Below are 15,751 nucleotides of genomic sequence, written 5' to 3' on the forward strand. Positions count from 1 at the left end.
CTACTGCAACTCTCTCCTTAATGGCGTACCCTTACACAGGCTATCCCCCCCCCCCCCTTCAGTCTATTATGAATGCTGCTAGACTAATACACCTCACTAACCAATTTGTGACTGCTGCTCCTCTGCCAGTCCCTTCTCAGGCTTCCCCTACCCCACCGTAAAAAATTCTAAATGCTAACCACAACATACAAGGCCATCCACAACATTGCCCCCAGCTACATCACCAACCTCATCTGCAGATATCACCCAAATCATCCCCTCTGCTCTCCCGGGACCTCCTGCTCTCTAGCTACATTACCTCCTCTCATGCTCGCCTTCAGGGCTTCTCCAGAGCCTCTCGCATCCTCTGGAACTCCCTGCCCTGGTACGTCCGATCAGCCCCTAACCTCTCCACCTTTAGAAGATCCCTGAAAACTCATTTATTCAGGAAAGCCTATCTTACAATATTTCCCCATATTCAGAGCTGGCTAATGGCCCATAGAAAAGGCTGAACTTTTCATTTAATTTGCACATTTTTAATGTACCGTATATACTTTTCATTTAATTTGCACATTTTTAATGTACCGTATATACTCAATAAGGATGAGCTCTGGCTTGTTCGCATAGAACACGTGCAGAGCCCGCCAGGAAGTGTGCACAGCGCTGTGCTAATCACAGCCAGGGAGACATTGTCCCAATGCTCGGCTGCAGGGATCGTGAAATGTCTCCCTGGCTGTTATTAGCGCAGCGCCGTGCACACTTCCTGGCGGGCTCTGCACGTGTTCTATGCAAACACGCCAGAGCTCATCCTTTATACTCGAGTATAAGCCGACCCAAATATAAGCCGAGGCACCTAATGTTACCACAAAGAAAATGGGAAAACTTATTGACTAGAGTATAAGCCTAGGGTGTCCACCTGCATGCCTCAATGTGTCCATGACTAGACTGACGTTTAACATGGGAGTCTATGGAAGGGGTGCCCGGCTTTGAAAAATCAGTGCTCCCCGGCCGTAGGTCCCCTGGACAACAAACTTTGCACACTTGTAGAGGAGCTCCGGACGGTACCGGGTCCCCAAAACCCAGGAGATCAGACGCAAAAAGGTTACTCGAGTATAACCCGAGGGGGGGCATTTTCAGCACAAAAAAATGTGCTGAAAAACTCGGCTTATACTCGAGTATATACGGTAAGTGTGTTAACAACAATATCAAAATGTAATGCACATGTTCTTTATGACCTTGGTCACAGTGCACTTTACCTTTCATCATTGTAGAGTAATGGATATATTGGACGAGGATGGTTTATTTGTGTAGAAAGCAATGTATCTTTTACACATTTTTTGCCATGATCAAGCTGCCCAGAAAAGATTAGCAGAAGTTGTCCATGGAATGATGTCACTCCCACCTCCAGATTAAAATGATCAGGACGTGCCTTACTGCTGTATTTCAGCAATCAGTGTTGGTAGACACCTAACTGTATACTGCTTGACATTTAACTGTATCTCAAGCTGTTTGATTTCAGAATAATCTGGTTATTCTGATTACATTTCTGCGTTAAACTTTTCCTTGCATGATAGTCTGCCTTTAATAAACATTGTCTATGTTCTTGTTGGGAAGGTTGCTCTTCATGAACTGTTGTAAAGTTTCACACTGTTACTAACTACATCACAAGCCACCTTTTCATCCATAAATCACACAATTGAAACTGATCTGTAAAAACAGCTGCTTGATTTCATCATTAATGATCACCATAAAAGGAAGTTTCTGTCTGTTATTAGACCCATGTGCTGTATTGAGGATGCATTTTTAAAGGATTGCCCATGGTTCTGTTTAATCATAAAGGTTATTTATGAGAAGTGCTTGCAGAGATTAATTATAACGGGTCCTTTTGTAGTGCTCTAAAATCCCCAATGGGTTACTGTGTTTTACTTCTGTCCAGAAGTAGGATCAATCAGAAAATTAAAACATGCTCTTCGTTCACTCTGTTTGTCTATTGAGGGCAATGTGAGCGCAATGGAAACTTTGTTTAATTTCTTATGGGTTGTCTACACTAAAGCCAAACTCCAGGAAAATTATAGAAGTGCTAGACGGTTTAAAATGCTATTGTCAGAGCCCAGTTAACCCCCTTTTAATGAATATGCATTTTCTAAAAAACTGTTCTAGAAGTATTCAGGTAAATTGGGTTTACAGCTGCTTTCAAGAGATTAGAACATTGCAAACAAAGCTGTAAGGGGCAGCCCAGTATAACACCTCCAACTTGCTTTTTGTTGGTGTCCTAGGAGACCGGACATCTCTCCTTTAAGAGAAGGAAAACTTTTTCTTAATTCTTATCAACATTCCTTTTTCTTTAGCAAGTTTCTTTATAGGCTGCAGAGATATATTGTGTGTGTGTGTGTGTGTGTGTGTGTGTGTGTGTGTATATATATATATATATATTTGTCAACCCTTCCTTCTCAGAGCTCTGTGCTCAGCTGATGGTTAATTGCTAAAGACTCTTGCTTCCACAGTTAGATGCTGGTTATATAAACTCCTTGTATCAGATCTTCCGTGCCTTTGCCTTGGTCAACATATCTTGGACTCTCTGTGTGTTTTCCTGTGAAAGGCTTTTGCTTGGCTGCCTTCCCTTCTGGTTCCTGATCCTGTTTGCTGTACCAGACTTCCCTGATCTCTGTTTTTCTAGCTTGTTCTGACTACCCATCCTGGTTACCGAACTCTTGCTATGTTTTAACTATGTTTGCTCTGTTTATACAATTTTACAGTTTTATTAAATAGTGTGATTTGTTTTACTGCACTTCTGTCTCAGTCTGATTCATGGTTCCTGACAGTAGACAAAGACAATGAATTCAGAGGTTGCAGGCAATCCACTTGTTGGTAATATTTTTTCCAGATTGGTTGAGCACGATCACGGCATGGTTCAGTTTACCATAGCATTACGCACGCTCCTGAATCGCACTGCTCATCTGGAACATCTTACTGTGGCTGCTCTGGTACAACCTGTGTTGCAGACCATCCCTGCTACTGCTTCGTTCTCGGTGCTGGCACCTGCCTCAAATATTACCTCTATAAGAGATTCCAGTGCAATCCAGTTCTATGCAGAGGGTTTCTCAACCAGGTTGAGATTTACTTTGAGATGCTGCCGCAGGCATTTTCCATGGACCGACGCAAAGTAGGCTTCATGATATCTTTTCTTTCTGAGAGAGACTTGGCCTGGACAAGCAAAAACCTGCTGTCCAGAGTTACCCAGAGTTTGTGGCTTCCTTTAAGAGGGTATTTGACTTTCCCACATGCTTCACCTCTGCTGCCAAATGCCTGATTTCTGCCAAGCAGGGTACGAGAACTATTGCCGATTACGCCATTAAGTTCCTTACTCTGGCAGCAGAGGTCGCTTGGAATAATGAGGCCCTTGTGGCTGCTTTTTCTCATGGTCTCTCGGATCACATAAAAAATGAGATAGCAACCCGAGACATACCCACTCAGCTGGAGTAGTTGATCATGTTTGCCATCCTCATTGATTCCAGACTCCGAGAGAGACCCTCTTTTAAGGAGCACTTGCGGAATCCTCCTGTACCTTTTGGCTCCAGGTTCTGCAGTTCCACCCTTGCCTCCCTAACCTCCCATACTTCCTGGTACAGGGTCTGCACTTGGGCATCACATGTCTCTCTGCGGATGAGAGGGCCTTTAGGAGGAGGAAGAGATTGTGCTTTTGTGGCCAGACAGGTCACTTTTCGAAGTCTTGACCGACCCGTTAGGGAAATGCCTGCCACCTAAGCGGACAGATCTTAGGTGGCATTGTTTCGTCCCCAGTTATGCAGAAGGATAGGCCCATGGTACCGGTTACCCTTTCTTGGTAGAGTCGTCCATCGAGATACTGGCTTTAATCGACTCTGGGGCTGCAGGCCTTTTCATAGATGGTGCCTTTGTGTCCAAGCACTAGATTCCACTGCAGCTCCGTGCCACTCCACTTGCCATTGAGGCTATTGATGGGAGACCTCTACAGCCTGCCCATGTGACTCTGGAGACTGTTCCATTGACCATGGCCATAGGGGCTCTTCACCATGAGATAATCCAATTCCAAGTCCTTTCCTCATCTCATTTTCTGGTGGAGAGTATACACCGCTCCAAAGATGCTGCTAGCAGGACTTTTTTTTTACTGTCCTGCTAGCGCACCGCTCCAGTGTGAAAGCCCCGAGGGAGACGCAGCAGCGGCTGTTTCAGGTCGGTTTGCAGGCGTTATTTTTAGCGCAATAGCACCTGCAAAACGACTGAAAGGAGTCTAAGTATGCAGAATCCAGGGCAGTGACTGTTCTTTAGGTCTACCGTGAACTCTGTTTAGTTAAAACATGGTCTTTTCAACATAGTCATAATGCTCACATGGACCTACTGTCACACTGACAATTCTGTACTATTTGTACAGAATTGGAGGTTTCTGTTCTGCTATAATTAGTTTTTGAACACATTTAAAGCAGTTTTAAACCAAAAATGTAATATATTACAGCTTACCAATCGCTAGATGTGGTGGCTACATTAGTTTTCTCTTTTAGACTTTTTTCCGTGTTATAATCTGGTGATCTGGCCAGTAGCACACTTCCTGTATTAGAACGCATCCGCTCTGGTTGAAGTAGGACAGGGGGCAGATTTGGAGAGCAGCATGGTCAGTCTGAGGGGAGTCTTGGATGTACTAGCAGATTTAAACAGTTTGTAAAGGCAGAAGGGTTTTTTATTTCTCCAACTTTCTGCATTCTATGGTGTAAGGTAAAAAAAACACCTGCATGCAGCTTACCATACCACCCTACCCCAAACAAATGCCTAAGCCCAATCTCGATCTAGCGATGTGCAGGATAGCCGAGGCTCTCCTGGGTCTCTCTCTCCTGATTGACACATTGGCTCCTGCTGCTGTGAATCGGAGCCACTGACCAGGGGAGGTGAGGGGTATGTGAGGGCTAAGCCCCATTTTGTGTTTTATTGACACTCAGGGCGGGGCTTTGGAGCGGTCACGCATGAGTGCCCCATACCAAGCAGCTCCAGCCTTTTTAGTGACTTTAGTGTCTCTGTGCAGCTGCTCCTGCTTTGGTTGCATGTCATTAGGCAGGGGACCTTGTCTGGACCATTAGTCCCCACAGGTACAGGGTGATAACCCAGGAGCATAAAAGCAGGACAGTTGTCGCTCCCCTAAAAGAGGAGGTGCTGTAGCAAAGACCTTCATGGATGAATTACATGTCATTCTTTTGATGAAAGCTGCAGATTAGAAACATTGACACCAACTTTTGATATTAAACATATTATAAAGCTAGAGATTTTAGTGATTGGTGATAAGCTTTACGTACCTCAACACTGGAATATGTGCTAGTTTACTGCCTTTTTCTTATATGTAGGGGTTAAGTAATTTCCACGTGTACATACGTTTTTTTTTTTTCCCCCTGTAGAACATACTTGTCTGCTGTGGTACTCAGGCATACTGCAATGAAGTGGTACTTCAAATGTATATAAATTACTTACTCCGGTTGATATTTGCCTGAATCTTACAGCATGAGAAAGAACTCCGTGTTCCATCATATATTTGACATCCATTACTGCCCATTATCTTCTTTATGCAGTGCATATTTCTGTTTATTTTTTTCTCGTTTTGCAATGACAGCACATAACTCTAAAATATTTTTTGGAACTGAAGTGCTTGTTGTCAACATTGTGAGGAGTATGAAGCTCCTTATTTTCAAGCGTATTTCTTGCAATCAACAAAGACAATTTCAGAAATGTCAGCCCTGTTTTTTTCATACAGTATATACTTTTATTGAATGTCATCCTAACAAGTATAACATTAAGAGCCGGTTCACACAGGGGCGACACGACTCTGGCGGCAACTCTGCAAGGCGACCTGAACACGACCTAAGCATGCACCACAGCGCGACTGGGGGCAACTTACACGACGACTTCAAGTTGCCTCCAGTACAGGAGGCTTTCCAGTGGACAATCAAACAACAATCAGCTCTGTGAGAGGGAGGGGTTTGCCTGAGAAAACAATTTTCTCTTCCTGTATTGTTGCTTCAGTTAAGACAGGGGATCCGACTTGGAGGTGACTTCCATTGAAATCAATGGGTACAAGTTGCCTACAAGTCGGATTGAAGTAGTACAGGAACCTTTTCTGAAGTCGGAGCGACTTCAGTAGTGTACATTAAGACGGCTCTCATTCACTTACATTGACTTGCTCAATTTCAAGTCGGATCCCAAGTCGCCCCTGTGTGAACTGGCTCTTAAAGTACTGCTTGCAAGTGTATTATTCATTCATTCGTGTGTGTTACTGCACTAAACCCAATCTGTATGTTTGGCATATACGTTAAAGAGGAACTACAGTCCCCTATATTCTCACTTCCAGCAATGTAATTTCTGCGAGCTACTGCACCAGTATCGCCTTTGTCCAGTCTGCTTTCATGTTCAGCATCTTCGGCCATCTTGATTTGCACAACTCCAATGCATATCAAGTTAATTTATCCCAGGACTAACTCATGCACATGTACAGCTTAGTGGACATTCTAAAGAGGTTTGCAAGCAGGAAGATTTTATTGCATAGTAGGTCTCTTTTGCAATAATAGGCTTGCCTGCTCACAAATTATAGGAGAATTGGATAATGGCAAACAAAAGATGTCAGCCAGGCAAGAGAACCCCTCCCACTGCCATCATGACCTTAGCTAGTGTGTTACACCAGTCATAGATGGTTCGAGTCTTAGCCAGTTCAGCAGGGGCTGTACAAGATTCGAACCATGTATGGGCAGGCTTATTGTACTCAAGTTGATCAATCAATCAACTTGGGTACCGGAATCCTGTCAGATTTTTCATGCTAGCCGTAATCACTGTGTGTTCTCCCAGCCGGGACAGCTCCCTGCACGGGGAGAACACAATGGCTCCAGGGGAGGAATTCCCCCATCATAACTGATTGTGTTAATGGGGGAATCAAGAGATTTTCTTTCCTAAAACCCATGGCTGCAGGAAAGAAAACTGCAAGGTCTATGGCCCAATTTAAGAGAATGGATGTTTTTCCCCCTCTTTTCCTGTGGAGCCAGAAGTGCTGTTCGATGCCGTTTCTGGATCAGCAGAGCCTCGGCACAGCCTTGGAAGTGATACCTGGACCCCGCTGTGAGAAAGACGAGGAATTGGACTGTAATGTGTCATTCAGGCACTGGACGGTGTTTCCAGGTCATGCTGTGTACTGCGTCGGCTAGCTGCACGACACGCTACAGGTTCAGGTTCTAATGTAACAGCACTCTGACCTTGGCTGTCAGTTGTGTTCTGCATTGTCAAACAGCCTTCTGATGGAGACTGTAGGGGTCCGTACATTATTTGTTTATACCAAGTATTGTTATACTGACAATTTCACACAGCTTTGTACATTGAATATTCACATCAGCCTGTGCCTTCAAGGAGCTTACAATCCTAAGGTCTCTACCTCACATGCATACATACTTGGGCCAATTACCTACCAGCATGTCTTTGGAGTGTGGGAGGAAACAAAAGTACCTGAAGGAAACCTATGTGCGCATATGGAGTACATGCAGATTCCATGCAGGTAGTTTCATAGTTGGCATACACATTTTACAGACATAGTCCAGTTTTGTCACCATTAGTATAATTGCCCAAAGACAATGCCTCCATCACTGGAAGGCATGCATAAGGACAGGAAATAAATGCAAATAGGCTGCTAGAGAAGCAGAAATACGGATATACTAAAAAATAAAAGAAGAAAAATATTTGACATTGCGCATCAGGATGCTGTTGCCATGCAAATTGCTGCTTTATTTCGATCATTTACATTGACCATTACGCTCTATGATCACGTTTGTTTGGAAAAGTGGGGATTTCTCCCTCTATGTCACAGGGTGTCAGTGCATGATGTTTTGGTTTGATGGGGTTATTGCCTAACTAACGAAAGTTGCTTTCGTCATCTTTTAGCATAATCCATTTTATCATGTATAATAACCAAACTGACACTTGGCGATCTATTTAAATAACATTTGTCGAAGACACAAATTTTAAAATATATTAATAGATTTATTACTGTGATCGTCTGCTTCTTCTAGTGCCCAAAATGTTTTTGTTTTTTTTGATTGTTGTATTTCGAAACCTATACCACATTTTGCCCACTAGATAGAGCTGACAACTATAGAAATTAATCTATTACAGCCAAAATGTATGCAGCCTGCACAAATGTGTGTGACATTCATCCCAACTAATGTTTTATGAATACATTTATTGTTGCCTTTGAGAGTTTCAGGCAAAGCACAACATTCTTACTCTACCAATCCAAATAGTGATATCTATGCTTCAGGCCCAGTTCACACCTGAGCGATTTTTTTGCTTGTAGCTCTAAAACGTTTCAACAAGCCAAATTCCATTAATTTCAAAAACACCAGAAGCTGTAAAACGCTTCTAATAAACTTCTAAAAGGCTTGTAAAAAGTTGCAAAAAAGCCTACGAAAAACGCCAGTAAGTCGATACGCTCAGGTGTGACTGGAGTCTAAGTATTTTTTGTTTTGAGTTCTGCTCCAGAAATCTTGAGGCTTGTAGCAGAGAGCAAAGCTTTCCCACAATACACTTCTATAGATTCAATTCACAAAGCTAACACACCAGTATAATAATTCTTATTTAAAAAAAAAAAAAAAATAGCAATGGTTATTTCAGAAGAATTATTTAAGATATGAAGGATTCTAGTCGTGCAAAAAAAAAAAAAGGTCCTTCTGCTTGTGTTAAAGTGGTTGTAAACCCACTGTTACAACTTGCACCTACAGGTAAGCCTAGATTAAGGCTTACCTGTAGGTGCAAGAAATATCTCCTTAACCTACACGGTTAAGGAGATATTTTCACACAAATGGGCACCGCTGTCTACGGCGCATGCACTCTGCGCGGTGCCGTTTTTGTGGATGCATTAGCGGGGTTAATGCTGTGTTTTCGCGCACTCGTGGGGATCTGCTGGTCCTGCGCGCATGCGTGGGAGTGACGTCATCGCCGCTCCGGCCAACCACAGCACCGGAGCGGCAAAAACAGGAAGAAGCTCCAGGGGACATGGTGGCGGTGGTGGATGGGACTGAGGCGGACTTCGGGGGCTTCGTTCTCAGGTAAGTGACACATAATGAGCTAGTATGCTGTGCATACTAGTTCATTATGCCTTTCTCTTTCAGGTGTATTTGTAAAAAAAATATTCTGAGGGTTTACTTCCTCTTTAAAGCTTTGTGAATTCAGCCTTGTGTGGATTGGACACAAATAAGTAATTTGGTCTCCCATGTGCCATCTGCATCCATATCTGTTGAAATAAAAAAAATAAAAAACACCCCTTCACAAAATGTATTGTAAACGTTGTACTTTTAATGGGGGTTCCAACTTTATCCTCAGATTTATACCATTCCCTTCAAACCTCTCATTCAAAAGAGTGCAGCTTTGCACAGAATGTTTAGGCTTTCTGTTGTAAATCCCAAAGCATGCATTTATTTAGCTGTTATTAAATAGTTTTTGCTACAGATCTTGTCTTGTCGAACCTAGAATTTTGTTATAAGAAGGTTAAGGCTGCATTCACACCTGAGCGTAGCGTTTTGCGGCGACAAAATGCTGCGTTTTTTACCGCGATTTTTTACAGGTCTAGGGTCACCAATGTAAAACGCCCAAATTCGAGCGACAAAAAATGGTCCAGAACTTGTTTGGGCTTCAGGCGTCAGGCGTTTTGTAGTGAAGATGTAAACCATCTCCATAGGGAATAATGTATTTTTTCCCCCTCTAGCGTTTTGGGGCGTCGCGCTTCAGGCGACAAAATGCTCAGGTGTGAATGCAGCCTAAGTGAGGCAGATCCAAGTTGCTGGTGTGCACTGCATGATCCTTACAGCTGGCAGTTTACATATAGGCAATGTTTCATTTTGCCTGGAGCTCTCTTTTGAGTTGTCACATATTCTGTATACCTGTAGTAATATGTGTCTTGCTTGTAGGATATTGTAAAGAATGAAAACCGGAAAAATACAAGAACAAATAAAATGACACCGTTCACTATGGCAAGCCCTGCTGTCAATAGCAGTCAATCAAAGGTCTGTATACTTCATATGTGGATGTTTATTATAAATCGTGTATTACATTTTTTTGTTTACTTTCTAAAACTTTGTGTAAGCCTCCTTTTTCAATTTTTTTCAATATTTTTACTGCTCTATATGCAAACTGCAATTGACATTGCCCTAGGTGCATGGAAGCATCAAATATATTGGCACTGATGATATGACTTGAAAAAGCAAGTTATGATTGTAAGATATTAACTTGTGGTTTGAAGTATGCTTTAATTAAACTGAGAGCTTGGTTTCAGTCTAAATACATGATTATTTAATCAGGATATGCAAATAGCAGTGATGTTCAGTAACTCTTGGCAGCTCATTACAATTTGGCTTCTTCATTGTGGGCTGCAAGCCACTTATTTAACACTGAGGTATTAATTTTTTTTTTTTTAATCCAGCTTTTCATGAATATACAAATTGAACTGTTCCTGGACAAGCTAATTCATGTAAACATAAGATTTCTTTCATCACTTCAGGAGGCTTGAGAACAGGGGTGGATTGACAACTCATGGGGCCCCCGGGCAATAGAAGATTATGGGGCCCCCAGGATTACAGATGGCCACCACGCCAGGAGGCAGTGCAGAGGCATGGCAGCTAAAATCTCAGGATTTTCACATCAAAAGCATGTTGGTTTCGGTCATATCAGGGACAAATGTAAAAAAAAACTCATTTTTACATACGGTCCCTGTTTTTTTTTAGCCTGGCAACCCTGATTGGGCCCCCTAGTGGCATGGGGCCCTCAGCAGTGCCCAAGAGTCCCAATGGTCAGTCCGCCCCTGCTTGAGAAGCAATAGTGCAACACTATTGAAGTTTTCTTATGCATATTCCTCCTGATTAAAAAAAACACACTATTGCTAACTTCGGTAGGCCTGTATCATACTAACATATGAGGGGTGTTCACGTCAAACCAGATTTTTTTTCATTTACAAGTATGAAACAGGATGCAAACGTGGCGGTACTACACGCAATAGTAAGTGGCAAGTGTGTCCTATTACTGATAGGCGACACAAATGTTGTGGGCCAGTCCAGAGACCGTTAGGATGTCAAAAAACGGTGTTCATGCGTGCATGGAACAGCGTGTGGTTATTACGTTTCTGGTGAACGAAGGTGTAAAACCCACGGATATCTACAGAAGGTATCAAGGCACAGTACAGTGATAAGACGCTTACTCACAGCAAGACATTTGAATGTTGTAAACATACAAAGATGGCTGTACGTCTGTTAGTGACGATCCCAACTGGTGGTTTCCAGCCCACAGCAGCCATTCCTGTGAATATTCAGCGCGTGGAACACCTGATCCTGGATAATCAACGCATAACCTGTCGTGAAACAAGAGATAAATCTTTCTGTGGCAAAGTGAAGCAGGCTGTCCTAGGATGGTACTGACAAATCTTTCTTTGCCAGATTATTTCAGGCATTAGTTAAATGCTGGGATATGTATATAAATGTACATGGGAGTATGACGAAACATAAATGCAGTTTCCACTTGTTTTATTATATAAATGCGAAAGTCTGGGTTTGACTTGAACGCCCCTCGTAGAATGGGGAAGTTTTTTAATGCTTTGCCCCTGTATTGTTCACTTGTGTGGCTGACCCCTTCAGCTAGGCATCAGAAAATGAGGAAACATAGCACTGGACAAAGGGAAGCAATGCTGCTCTTTTATTTTTTTGTTTACACACGTTTTTAATGATGGATAAGGTCATAGTATAAGCATTTACCAGTGGTAAAAAATGAACAAGTGAGAGAGTTATTTACATTATACATTGTATACAAGTAAAGATATATCACATGAGAAAATGCATACAATTGATTTATAGATCCATACAATATCCATGGGGAAAAAATTAGTGGATGTGCTAAAGTAGAATACCTGTAATGGATATTACGTCCGTAGCGAGGTTTCCCACAAAGACCATTTGGTATATATGCATAGTCTCATTGCGTGTGGTGTATTCTTTCCGATAATTTGATATTTTCCATACGGTTAAGAATTTGAGGCCATGGCACATTGGTTGAACGCCAGTTGAAAGCTATGGCCCAGTGGATGGCGCTAAGAAGAGTGTGGATTAATCTGGAACTTGCTATTGGTATGTCCTGTATGGGGGCAAATAAAAGGCACATTTGAGGTGTTATTGGGATCTTTCTACCTGAAATTCGATCAATCATAAGACTTGCATTGTGCCAGATGGGTTTAAGGTGGGAGCATTCCCAAAATATATGTAATAGAGTCCCATGTGTAGGACAACCCCTGAAACAGAGCGGAGAAGTTGATGGGTAAAATTAATTAAGTTTGGCGGGGTGAGATACTATCTGTAAAGCAGTTTAGTGGCAGATTCTCTAATGGTGGTAGTTTTGGTACATCTGTGTAGATTTTCAAATATGGCATCCCATTGTTCGGGGGAGAATGAAACGTTTAAGTCTGATTCCCATTGTAACATAGGGTGTGTTTTCTCAGGCATGTTGAACTAGTTTAGATTTTTATAGATTTTTGATATTAAACCCTTGTCACGAGGGGAGGAAATACAAATCCGTTCGAATAGTGAGAAAGGGATATTTAGAGTGAGTGGTATTTTTGGTAAAAGTGATTTATCTTTTCATAATTTTCATATTCTGTGTGTGCAAGGTCATATTTCGTTTGTAGTTCTGTGAAAGAGTAAAATGTATTGTTATGGGTGAGAGATTTTAGATTCGTTAGATTGTGTAGTTTCCATATTGCTAATGAGTTTTGGTAATTATCTAGGAGAGTGAAATGAGGGTCTCCTAGGAAGGATGCCAAGGGAGGGATGTCTGAAGACATGTTAAATTTGGTAACTTGTCTGTTCCACAGTTGTAGGGAATGTGTTACGATTGTATTTAACGGTCTTATTCTCTGTGGCAAAATGGATTTGGACCAGAGTAGTCCTTGTAGGTGGTAAGGGAGGACTGATTGCTCTTCGAACTGGAACCATGGTATTTGGGAGGCTGGGGCATACCACTGTGCAAGTTGAGTAAGTCTGGCTGACAGATAATACAGCCATAAGTTTGGGATATTTAGCCCTCCGTTCAATTGGGGCCTAAACATTAGGGAGTAGCTAAATCTTGTTTTTTTGTTTTGCCAGATGAATTTATTAATTTCCCTTTGGAGTGAATCGAACTTGTTTTTGGGCAATGTAAGAGGAAGGGCTCTAAAAAGGAACAAAAGTTTGGGTAGTAAGACCATTTTCATGGCCACTATTCTTCCCGAAAAAGATATTTGGTATGAAGACCATAGTTTTATTGTATTTTTGATGTTATTAAATAATGGTGGGTAATTTGCATGGTATAGTGCTTTGTATGAGGGGGTGATACGTATTCCCAAGTATCTAAATGAATCCGTACACCAAGTGAATGGAAAATTGTCTTTGAGTGTTGCAATTAAGGTTGGTGGGATGTTGATGGGTAAGGCTGAGCATTTGGATATGTTTACACCTAAGCCAGACAGATCATGAAAGGTGTCTAGAATCTTGGTCAGATTTGGTAAAGAGATGAGGGGATTTGTTAAAAAGAGAAGGACGTCATCTGCATAGAGGCTTAGTTTGAATTCTTTGGACCCTTTAGTTTAACCCTTGATATCTATATTGTTTCTAATCACGCAGGCAAGGGGTTCTATTGCCAGGGCAAAAAGGAGTGGGGAGAGTGGGCAACCCTGCCTGGTGCCCCTGCACAGAGGGAAAAAGTCAGAATTGTTCCCGGGAAGTTTAATGCGAGTTTGGGGGTCATGATAAAGGGCTTTAAATCCATGTACAAATTCGCTATTTATGCCATATCTAGGGAGTAATGTGTCCAAGTATGACCAGCTGACTCTGTCAAAGGCTTTGTGGATGTCGAGACTGAGTAAGAGTGTGGATTTAGAGTGTAAGTTTGCGTCTTGAATGATGTTTGTAGTCAGTCTTATGTGGTCTGTTATTTGTCTGTTCGGGATGAATCCTGTTTGATCTGGATTTTTTAAGGGGGAAATAACTGCAGCTAATCTATCCGCTAGTAATCTGCCAAATATTTTCAGGTCATTATCTATGACCGAAATTTAGCGATAATTTTGTGGGGTGAAATGATCTTTATTTGGTTTGGGAAGAAGGGACATTTTTGCTAGGAGCATTGTCATAGAAAAATTAATAACGCACGTACATAATCAATAATCAGAGAAATATTAATATCGCACGTGAATAATTAAGATAAGCTATAAAAATCTTTTTGTCTATATAAAAATTAAAACAAAGAATAGCGCTGCGAAAAAGAGAAAAGTATTACATTTATTGATACAGAGAAGAAACTTGTATTACTCTAATATTTACAACTATAACATAAAGGATATCACTTGTTAAAAACAGAGAGGATATTGCTGAATGCTGATACAACATACATTTATGGCTATAGAGAAGTCAACAATAAGTAATGCTAAGTGGTAGAGAGAGAGGGAGAGAGTGAGAGAGAGAGAGTGAGAGAGAAAGAGAGAGGGAGAGAGAGAGACAGAGGGAGACAGAGAGACAGAGAGAGAGAGAGAGAGACACAGAGAGAGAGAGAGAGAGACAGAGGGAGAGAGAGAGACAGAGGGAGACAGAGAGACAGACAGAGAGAGAGAGAGAGATTACATCACCAGTCTTTTAGGTCAGCTCCTTCATCATGCTTCAGTCTGCTTGATCAAGGCATCATACACTGAACCTGCATTTTATACCCCTGAGCCTGCATTTTCCTCCCTGCCAAAACTCAAGTTTCCCGCGGATACGATTGGATGACTTATGTTTCTTTTCAGAATGACACAAAAGGACCCCCCAGTGTGCATCCCCCTGTTATCACATCCTCTTGACATAGGGACTGTCTTGGAGTTTGCATATTTATCAATAACAAAACTTCTCGTGTGAGCACTATCTCATCCAGTTCCACACTTTGCATATCACAGGACCCCTGGCTTATGGAGACGCCTTGTCTGTAATCAGATAGGAGATGACAGAAAATTCTTTCAATACAATGAGGGGGCATTTCCTATCACATCCCCCCCCCCCATTGAGGTAACATCCATATGCTGACATATGGTCAAAAACACGCTCCTCAGCTCACAGAGTAATCTAAAGACAGACCCAAATCACATTAATAAAAAACCTTGTAAAAGAACGACATACAAATTTCCTACAAATCTTAGAAATATGGAGTTGAAAAATCTCTACCACAGTTCCCCCTGAAGTTCATCCTTGAACTTATGTCCTCCTTCAATGATTCGGTACCCACCCACAACGGCCCAGAAGCCCCGACCCTTCCCCCCACCACCACTGCGGCCTCTTCCTTTCTTGAACTCGCCGTAACTCATCAAGGTAGACTTGAGACAGTCCTGGTGCCTTTGAGACTTCCGATCCGAACCCTGAGTGTCTGTACTGCAATGTTTCATCGCCCCTCTGCATTGGAGGAGTGGAATTCCAACATTGATGGCGGGATCCTTGTATATTTAGTCCTGTATGAAAAGATGGTGTTCTGCTTGTCACCATTGGATCGGACCGCGAGGCAGCACTTTTTCAGCATGGTGAAGAAGGGTTTCGGAGTGTCTTATTCATGGCACGTTTGTCTTCCAAAAAAAAATGTCTTGGTTGTCGTTATTTCTTCAGGTGGTGGTTGGGTGGGCCTCCAGACAGTCATGTATGAATACAAAAGGAGAACGTCAGTGTACAGTTATTAGAGGAATGTCAGACAG

At 42.1% G+C, this 15,751-nt stretch overlaps 1 protein-coding gene across 1 annotated transcript in view; it reads left to right on the forward strand.

Annotated features, from left to right (window-relative positions):
- The window catches only part of KIF20B (kinesin family member 20B), a 160,238-nt gene that overhangs the window by 122,444 nt on the left and 22,043 nt on the right, over positions 1 to 15,751 (forward strand). Inside the window, exon 31 of the mRNA XM_040362115.1 lies at positions 9,939 to 10,034. Coding sequence (XP_040218049.1) covers positions 9,939 to 10,034 — 96 coding nt within the window. The remainder of the gene's footprint in view (positions 1 to 9,938; positions 10,035 to 15,751) is intronic.

Source organism: Rana temporaria, chromosome 8 (assembly GCF_905171775.1).
Source record: "Rana temporaria chromosome 8, aRanTem1.1, whole genome shotgun sequence".
Lineage (NCBI taxonomy): Eukaryota > Metazoa > Chordata > Amphibia > Anura > Ranidae > Rana > Rana temporaria.